This window comes from Anomaloglossus baeobatrachus, chromosome 7, assembly GCF_048569485.1.
Source record: "Anomaloglossus baeobatrachus isolate aAnoBae1 chromosome 7, aAnoBae1.hap1, whole genome shotgun sequence".
NCBI classification, from domain to species: Eukaryota; Metazoa; Chordata; class Amphibia; order Anura; family Aromobatidae; genus Anomaloglossus; species Anomaloglossus baeobatrachus.
This window is the reverse complement of record NC_134359.1, coordinates 115358518-115368532: the sequence shown is the minus strand read 5'-3', so window position 1 is coordinate 115368532 and position 10015 is coordinate 115358518. Positions and strand designations below refer to the sequence as shown.

The 10015-nt window shown below is 43.5% G+C and overlaps 1 protein-coding gene across 2 annotated transcripts in view; it reads right to left on the bottom strand.

Annotated features, from left to right (window-relative positions):
- Positions 1-4712: 4712 nt before the first annotated feature.
- NME9 (NME/NM23 family member 9) overlaps positions 4713-10015 on the bottom strand; it is a 109535-nt gene continuing 104232 nt past the window's right edge. The window contains exons 15-17 of one of the 2 annotated variants that reach the window (XM_075317600.1): positions 9594-9826; positions 9373-9447; positions 4713-4802 (exon numbers count right to left, since the gene is read on the bottom strand). In XM_075317600.1, coding sequence (XP_075173715.1) covers positions 4768-4802; positions 9373-9447; positions 9594-9826 — 343 coding nt within the window. In that variant the 3' untranslated portion in view covers positions 4713-4767. The remainder of the gene's footprint in view (positions 4803-9372; positions 9448-9593; positions 9827-10015) is intronic. The other variant, XM_075317601.1, reaches the window with a different exon arrangement.

Sequence of the window (10015 nt, the reverse complement as noted above, 5' to 3'; positions counted from 1 at the left end):
CATAAATGTCTAATAGATGCAGGTTTCACCACCAGGACTTTGACATATCTGGAGACTTGGGGTGCTCGTCTCCAAAATCAGTACTCTAAAGAGGAAGACACACTGCACACATATAACTATCAATTGAAGACTGTGGGTGTTGTCTGCATTTCACAATTCCCTTAAAATAGAACAGTGAGAGCGCCATGCATAGGCAGCCAACACTCATAGGCCAGATTCAGACTCTGTGATGGTAGAGGTCAGCTTACGCACAACAAGCAAGTAGTTACCAACCACTTGCCTGTCATTTCTTTGTAAATTGTAAAAAAAACAAATAGTATCCGATAACCTTTTTAACAACCAACAGTTTGCTTCCCTACCGCCTTCCCTTCCTATTTCTTTGCTGTTTTCACACGCTTTGCTCCACACATATGTGGCCTTACAAACTCTTTCTAAGGCCGAGGCCACACGGGGACTACTGCATGCTCACGGTCACAGCACAGCAGGAGACAAGTGTCATGTGAGGGTCATTGCGACTGTGGTCCGATCGTGTGATCAGACCACAGCTGCGAGTGAGGGCCGGCGCTGCGGAGGGGAGGAAGGGATTTATCTCCCTATCTCCTCCGTTGCCAGCAATTGCGAGAATCGCACTGCACTCGTGTTACACCAGTGTAATGCGAGTGCAGTGCGATGTTTCTTTCACCCCGTAGACTTGAATGGGTGCGAGAAAAACAGCCTCGCATTCCACCCACAGCATGCTGCAACTGTTTTCTCGGTCCGATTAGGGCTGAGAAAATAATCGCTCATGGGAGAAGGCCCATAGAGTAATATTGGTCCGAGTGGAATGCTCTGATTTACTCGCCGTGTGTCTTAGGCCTCATAAACATGCGCTTCTTGTTTATTTATTCATTCACATTCTCTTTACATTTTAGTATATTCTTACTTGTCCTTTCTTACTTTTAAATATTACGCATTGTTATGGAAACAAATTTATTTTTGATGTTTTTTCATGTTTCATACATTTAGGGGACTTGTCTTTGGATTTTTTTATGCCATCTATTTTGGTGTCTATAAACCCTGAAACATCTTTATTCTGCAAATGTGAAAATGTGACTGCAAGATAGTGAGGGACTGGGGCTCCTATACTGTCCCTCATGCTAGGGGACCCTAGGCTATACCTCATCTCTGGATTACCCGTGAAGGTGGAGATACCGGAGTCCTATGCCTTTGTATTCTCCTGCCCAGATCAATCTGTTCCCAGGAAAGGAAGGGGCAGGAGTGAGATGGAATCACAGATTAAGATAGCCAGGGGGAAAACAAAACTCAGACACACTGCAAACGTACAGGAATAAACAGATAAAGATTACAGAGAAAAGCAAGAGCAGGAAGGCAGCAACAAGAAGACAATAAGTGTTAAGATCACATCCGCTCACAGCAATAATGCACAACAGCTACCAGTAAGTCTGGATCACAACACCTCACCGGACCAGTATACGTAAACTATAGCTGGTATTAATGGAATCGTCCATTCAGCATATATAGAAGGGGAAAACGTGACTGGCTCCCCCAGCAAGAGATTTTTCCTGTAGAAGGAGAATGTGGCTCTCCAAAACATGTAGAAATAAATCACTTTTATTAATATATCTGGAATCATCTTTAATAACAGCGGATCGGCATCAATATCCAGTCTCTTCATCAGTTTCCTTTACTTACACGTGGGGCTGCAGCAGCCGTGTGACCAGTACTCTGTGCACTTGGTTGTGACTCACACAACCTTCTAAGGTGAGACTTCCTAGTGTTTTTATCCCCTATACTCCTCGGATAAGACCCTATTGCATTCCCTCTTGACTTCCAGCACTTCACAATTTAAGATTACATACTTGGAATACATTTTTCTAGTTATTATCAATCAGTATTGCTACTAAAAGTTCTCGTGTAACCAGTGGAGTAACTACCGTGGTCGCAGCGATCGCGACCGGGCCCGGGAGGCCAGGGGCCCGGCGGCCGCCAGGCAGATCAGCAGCCAGCTCCTGTCAGTGTGAGAGGAGCTGCGCTGATCTGTCACAGACCTCACGGCCGCTATTTGACCTGCCAACACCGGGGCCCCCTACCTGGTGTCAGCGGCTGCGGCATCTCCCCCGTCACCGCGCACAGTAATGATGAAGCATAGCGCGGCCGGTGCCGCGCTATGCATCACCATTCTCCCCCTGTGCGATGACGTCACTCCCGAGCGACTGCTGTGCTGAGTGCACAGAGTGCAGGACAGGAGGACGCCGACCGCAGCACCGGGAGAACGAGCAGCGGGGAGGACAGCAGCGGTGGAAGGAAGAGAGAAGGTGAGTACTTGTTTTTTTTTTTTAATATAAGTGAGTAAACGGTGGCCAGAGGCTTGGGAAGGCAGTTCTGGGGAAGCTGCATTATTGTACATGGAAGCCTGGAGAGGCTGCTTTATACATGGAGGTCTGAGGAGGCTGTATTATATGTGGAGGTCTGGGGTAGCTGCATTATTATACATGGAGGCCTGGAGAGGCTGCTTTATACATGAAGGTCTGAGGAGGCTGCATTATATATGGAGGTCTGGGGAAGCTGTATTATTATACATGGAAGCCTGGAGAGGCTGCTTTATACATGGAGGTCTGAGGAGGCTGCATTATATATGGAGGCCTGGAGAGGCTGCTTTATACATGGAGGCCTGTAGAGGCTGCTTTATACATGGAGGTCTGGGGAGGCTGCATTATATATGGAGGTCTGGGGTGGCTGCATTATTATACATGGAGGCCTGGAGATACTGCATTATACATGGAGGCCTGGAGATACTGCATTATACATGGAGGCCTGAGGAGGCTGGGTGCATTGTTATACATGGAGGCCTGAGGAGGCTGGGTGCATTGTTATACATGGAAGCCTGAGGAGGCTGGGTGCATTGTTATACATGGAGGCCTGAAGAAGCTGGCTGCTACATTATACATGGAGGCCTGAGGAGGCTGGCTGCATTATTATACATGGAGGCCTGGAGAGACTGGGTGCTATATTATACATGGAGGTCTGAGGAGGCTGCATTATATATGGAGGCCTGGAGAGGCTGCTTTATACATGGAGGCCTGTAGAGGCTGCTTTATACATGGAGGTCTGGGGAGGCTGCATTATATATGGAGGTCTGGGGTGGCTGCATTATTATACATGGAGGCCTGGAGATACTGCATTATACATGGAGGCCTAGAGATACTGCATTATACATGGAGGCCTGAGGAGGCTGGGTGCATTGTTATACATGGAGGCCTGGAGAGGCTGGCTGCTATATTATACATGGAGGCCTGAGGAGGCTGGGTGCATTGTTATACATGGAGGTGGTCTGGAGAGACTGGGTGCTATATTATACATGGAGGCCTGAGGAGGCTGGGTGTATTGTTATACATGGAGGCCTGGAGAAGCTGGCTGCTACATTATACATGGAGGCCTGAGGAGGCTGGCTGCATTATTATATATGGAGGTCTGGGAGGGCTGCATAATACAAAATGAAGGACACCTTATACATGGAATATAGGGGTGCCTTATGCATGGAGGAGTATGGGGCTGCATAATGCAATATGAAGTTTTATAGGGTTGCGTTATAATACATATAGGACTATGGGGGCTACATTATAATATATGGAGGACTATGGAGGCTACCTTATACATGGACTATGGGGGTGCATTATAAAACATTGGGGACTATGTGGTGCAGTATAATATATGGAGAACTATGGGGTGAATTATAATATATGGAGAACTATGAGAAATTCATTATAATAATTGGAGGGCTACTTTATACAAGGAGGACTATAGGGCTGCATTATAATATATGGAGGCCTATGTGGTGCAGTATAATACAAGGAGAACTATGGGGTGAAATATAATACATAGAGAACTATGAGAAATTCAAGATAATAATTGAAGGGCTACTTTATACATGGAGGATTATGGGGGTGCATTATAATATATGGAGGACTATGTGGTGCAGTATTATATATTGAGTACTATGGGGTGAATTATAATGCATGGAGAACTATGGGAAATGCATAATAATACATGGAGGACTATGGAAGTGTATTCTAATATATGAAGGGTTATGTGGGACCCTTTATACTATTTGGAAGGCTATGTGGGTGCCATTATTGTATTTGGAGAACTATATACAAGGGGGGACAAAGATACAAGCAGGGGATGGGAACGTTTTGTGCTGAGGGAAAAAGGCTCTTTTCCCTCAGCACCCAGCTTTCCCATGCTCTGCTATACATCTTATCTCAGCACCCAGCTTTCCCATGCTCTGCTATACATCATTTCTCAGCACCCAGCTTTCCCATGCTCTGATATGGGAAAGCTGGGTGCTGAGGGAAAGATGTATAGCAGAGCATGGGGAAGCTGGGTGCCGAGGACAAGATGGATATCAGAACATAGGAAAGCTGGGTGCTGATAGAGGGATTTCAGATCATGGGAAATCTGTATGCTGAGGGAAAGAGCCAAGTGTCAGCATCATTATCCTGTACCCCGAGTGTCAGTGTCATTATCCTGTACCTTAAGTGTCGATGTATGTGGAGGGGGGGCCCAGGTCTGAACTTTGCACCGGGGCCCATCAAACTCTAGTTACGCCCCTGCGTGTAACCCTACAACTTATTTTGGGTTCATTAAAAACAAAACAAAAGAAAAACAACTATTTATTACACATTGTCATAAACAAGATTTTATAGCTTTTAATGAAAATAAGTACTGAGATCCATCACAATGAAAGTAAATTGTTTTTTTTTTTAATTAGCTGTTCTCTTGAGGCGGTTCTGCTTTACTTTCTGTAAATAAAACACAAAGAAAATGATTTAGTGACTTGGAATTTGCACATAAAAGAGATGACTGCTTAGTATTTCATGTATCAATCAAACAATGTAATACAGAACCATTGGGATCCATTCACCACCGCATGGGCATATGGCTCCCTTGTGTGCATCACACTTTACACTAGATTGCTCTTTGGATTATTTTCTCTCAGATGCCATCAGTTCATTCAGAATCTACACATAAAAATTGATAGCAGATTTTATAAGATCCATGTTGCCCATTTTTAACCACTGTCCATTATAGGAATACTTTTCAAATGAGAATATACAGTACTGTACATTGAAAGGCCAATTCATATAGTATCTGTGCTTGTTTGTTATCATTTTTTTTAGTTTGAGCCTTTTTTTTGTATGCACATTAGTCACTTTTCCATTTGCGTGTTTTGTAAAGTTCCTTTTTTATGTGTTCATCTGTTTTTAATCCTTTTAGTTCTCAAGTGTTGGGGGTCATGTAATGTTTCCCACTTCTATGTCCAAGACTTCTCTTGTGCTGCGCCAGTTTTCTGTAGTGCTTTCCCCAGATAATCCGATTAATACCTAACCCCTATATATTTAAGCGTGGTTTAAAAACACTGTACATTTAGACAGGATTATCAACTCACTTCACTAACTAACTCTTCCCCTTTCCCCATTATATATTTTCCTCAGAATCTGCTCCCTCCTATTCATCTATGTCCATTTCTTCTGTAAACACCACAGCCCGCGGTAACTGCACATACAGTCAGGGCCAGAAATATTTGGACGGTGACACAAGTTTTGTTATTTCAGCTGTTTACAAAAGCATGTTCAGAAATACAATTATATATATAATATGGGCTGAAAGTGCACACTCCCAGCTGCAATATGAGAGTTTTCACATCCAAATCGGAGAAAGGGTTTAGGAATCATAGCTCTGTAATGCATAGCCTCCTCTTTTTCAAGGGACCAAAAGTAATTGGACAAGGGACTCTAAGGGCTGCAATTAAGTCTGAAGGCGTCTCCCTCGTTAACCTGTAATCAATGAAGTAGTTAAAAGGTCTGGGGTTGATTACAGGTGTGTGGTTTTGCATTTGGAAGCTGTTGCTGTGACCAGACAACATGCGGTCTAAGGAACTCTCAATTGAGGTGAAGCAGAACATCCTGAGGCTGAAAAAAAAGAAAAAATCCATCAGAGAGATAGCAGACATGCTTGGAGTAGCAAAATCAACAGTCGGGTACATTCTGAGAAAAAAGGAATTGACTGGTGAGCTTGGGAACTCAAAAAGGCCTGGGCGTCCACGGATGACAACAGTGGTGGATGATCGCCGCATACTTTCTTTGGTGAAGAAGAACCCGTTCACAACATCAACTGAAGTCCAGAACACTCTCAGTGAAGTAGGTGTATCTGTCTCTAAGTCAACAGTAAAGAGAAGACTCCATGAAAGTAAATACAAAGGGTTCACATCTAGATGCAAACCATTCATCAATTCCAAAAATAGACAGGCCAGAGTTAAATTTGCTGAAAAACACCTCATGAAGCCAGCTCAGTTCTGGAAAAGTATTCTATGGACAGATGAGACAAAGATCAACCTGTACCAGAATGATGGGAAGAAAAAAGTTTGGAGAAGAAAGGGAACGGCACATGATCCAAGGCACACCACATCCTCTGTAAAACATGGTGGAGGCAACGTGATGGCATGGGCATGCATGGCTTTCAATGGCACTGGGTCACTTGTGTTTATTGATGACATAACAGCAGACAAGAGTAGCCGGATGAATTCTGAAGTGTACGGGGATATACTTTCAGCCCAGATTCAGCCAAATGCCGCAAAGTTGATCGGACGGCGCTTCATAGTACAGATGGACAATGACCCCAAGCATACAGCCAAAGCTACCCAGGAGTTCATGAGTGCAAAAAAGTGGAACATTCTGCAATGGCCAAGTCAATCACCAGATCTTAACCCAATTGAGCATGCATTTCACTTGCTCAAATCCAGACTTAAGACGGAAAGACCCACAAACAAGCAAGACCTGAAGGCTGCGGCTGTAAAGGCCTGGCAAAGCATTAAGAAGGAGGAAACCCAGCGTTTGGTGATGTCCATGGGTTCCAGACTTAAGGCAGTGATTGCCTCCAAAGGATTCGCAACAAAATATTGAAAATAAAAATATTTTGTTTGGGTTTGGTTTATTTTACTTTTGACCTCCTAAAATGTGGAGTGTTTGTAAAGAAATGTGTACAATTCCTACAATTTCTATCAGATATTTTTGTTCAAACCTTCAAATTAAACGTTACAATCTGCACTTGAATTCTGTTGTAGAGATTTCATTTCAAATCCAATGTGGTGGCATGCAGAGCCCAACTCGCGAAAATTGTGTCACTGTCCAAATATTTCTGGACCTAACTGTAGATACTGGTTGATGTCTGGATCATGCAGCTTTTTAAAATGTATCATCTTATTTATTATATTGATGAATGGACCAGACAGAACAAGAACTTTTACCTATTGTCCCCCTCTCATTTAGGAGCAGGGGCCTCACTCCTCCTGTAACTGATGAATTATGTGTTACTTTGTATTGTCTTTATTGTCTGTACATTTCCCCACTTAACTGTAAAATTCTGCAGAATATGTTGGCGCCATATCCAGAAAGTTATTATTACCATTTTGTTTCCAGATGTTTTTGACTGATTCTTTATTTATGACTTTTTGAAAGTAATACAATTTGTCAAAAATATACTACAATTAGCACACTGGAATCATTTTATGCAGACAATCATACTGAAGATAGGAAGTTATGGGGGCATTTTACTGTGTATTGGTGGCATCACACTGTTTATAGGGGGTTGTGTGGCCATCATACTATATGAGGCCTTCATACTGTAAACAGGGAGCTGTGGGGCCATCATACTGTATGCAGGGGGTCTGTGTGGCCATCATACTGTATATAAGGGGCAATGTGGCCTTCATACTTTGTATCGTGGAGCTGGGGGGTCTCCTACTGTATATATAAGAACTATAGGACATCATATTGTATATAGGAGACTGTGGGGTCGCAGAACACTAGGCAACGCAATGCTATGCCATTTACTTTATGACACCGCAGTGTAGCAGCTAGACAGAGAGCCCGTGCTCTAACGGGACTTTTCTGAGTGGTCAAAGAACCCCATTTTAGTTTACGACCCCTGCTTTATATTATTTTCTATTCATGTTCCACTCTTGGTTTTCACTTATCAATACTGATGCAAAATACTGACCAAAATGTGTGTGTGAAAATGGACATATAAGAACTTAACTTTTCTTTGCACTTTAAGGAAAGTGGACCTCAGGAAGTTTCTCTTATATACCTAAAATACCAAATTCAGCAGGTACTCATCCTCCCCGGATAAAGTACTTGCTCCCCATTGCTGCTCAAGTCTTTATTTTGTCCGCAGTGGTGACATCATGTCGACAGCTCACATCGTCAGTGTAGGCAATCAATGAGCTCATCAGTTTGTGCCATCTACATCTGTTCAACCACTGAGCTCAGTGATTGGCTGCAGCGGTGATGCTCGCTGTTGACATGACGTCACCACTGAAGCCAAAATACAGATTCAAGCAGTGGCAGGGAGCGAGTGCTGGACCTGGGTATAATAAGGATCTGCACTGTTTGTTATTTTGTGTTCAGAAGAGTATGTGGGGTTCACTTTCCTTAAAGTGGAAAACCCTTTTAACCACCATCCTCTCCTCCTCCACACATCTAATTATATTACAGGGGTTGTCCACTATCCGGACAACCCCTTCTCATTCCCCATGTGCGCCCTATACTCACCTCCGATGCAGTTGCAGTTCCAGCAATGTTGGAGCTACTATTCCCAGGGCCACATCACATTGTTATGACACGTGAGCCCCATGATCAATCCCTGCTGGCTTTGCTGTCCCCTCCTTTGGACACAGGAGCCATTAATAGGAAGTGAGCATCAGGTGGAGCGTTCACTTCCTGTTGATTAAAGGCGGGGAGAAGGAAGCTGGCGCTGATTGATTGTGGGGCTTGTGTGTTATAACAATGTCACGTAGGCCCTGGAAATGGACGTTATAACATTGCTGGAACAGCGCTGGCACTGGAGGTGAGCTTAGGATTCTTTTTTTTGTGAGGGGCACATGGGGAATGAGAAGGAGTTGTCCAAGTGGTGGACATCTCTTTTAAGGGCTCATTGAGATGTCAGTTTTTGTCATATAAGTGCTATCCGTGTTTCCACAGATACAACTTGTACCTCCTGTAGTCTATGGGGTAGTTCACATGTCTGATTTTTTCCATCGGACCAATTGGTTTGCACAAAAGCAGACACATATCCGATATTGATCCGAGTGTTGGATCGAACTCCCCAATACAAGTCTATGGGACTGTTGACAGGAGAAGCTTGAGAAACCATCAACTTTTTTTATCATCTGAGAAAAACTGATGAATCTCTGACCAAAGACTCATGGTAAAAACTAATATGAAATATACTGATGTGTGAATAAGCCCTAACAGATATTTATGGCTGTTATGGAAACATAAGCATTGCATGTGCTAAATATCTTGTCGTTACCGTCCACTGATGTATTTTCACCGTTCTCCTCACTTTGCTGATCACCATCTGTAGCGTCTTTCAAAAAAGACATCTCTGTAGAGAAAACGTCAGTCACCGGCTCATCTACAATGTGCCCCGTACAGATGACATTTACAGTAATTCTATCAGTTTAGAAGTGTGATTTGTGTCAATATTAGTCCTGTAGTCGTTATATTGGGAAGAAAGTGATGAGATGTTACCGTTACTTGCTCCCTCCATCTCTATATCACCAAATATGAATTTGATCTTCTCCGTGGCATGATTTAAGTTTGAGGACCCGTGGACGGCATTTTGCAGGACGCTCTTTGCAAACAAGCTTCTCAATGACTCAGGAGATGAGGAATGCGCTTCAGTTGGGTCTGTGGGGCCCATTAGTGATCGCCATTCCTGCACTGCGTTCTCCTTAGTGAGAATCATCATTAGGCAAGGACCTCTGAAAGTAAATCAAATACAGGAAAACATGTATGGATAAAATACTGAAAAACTGCGGATTGTATGGCTGTTATGTATTAACGCTGTAGAGTTTCTTTAAGCCCTCCAATGACGACTTTCTTTTATTCTGCTCCTCTCCTGAGTGAGATCACCACTTTACAGACTCCTACGGGTCTATCTGCGCTCTCCG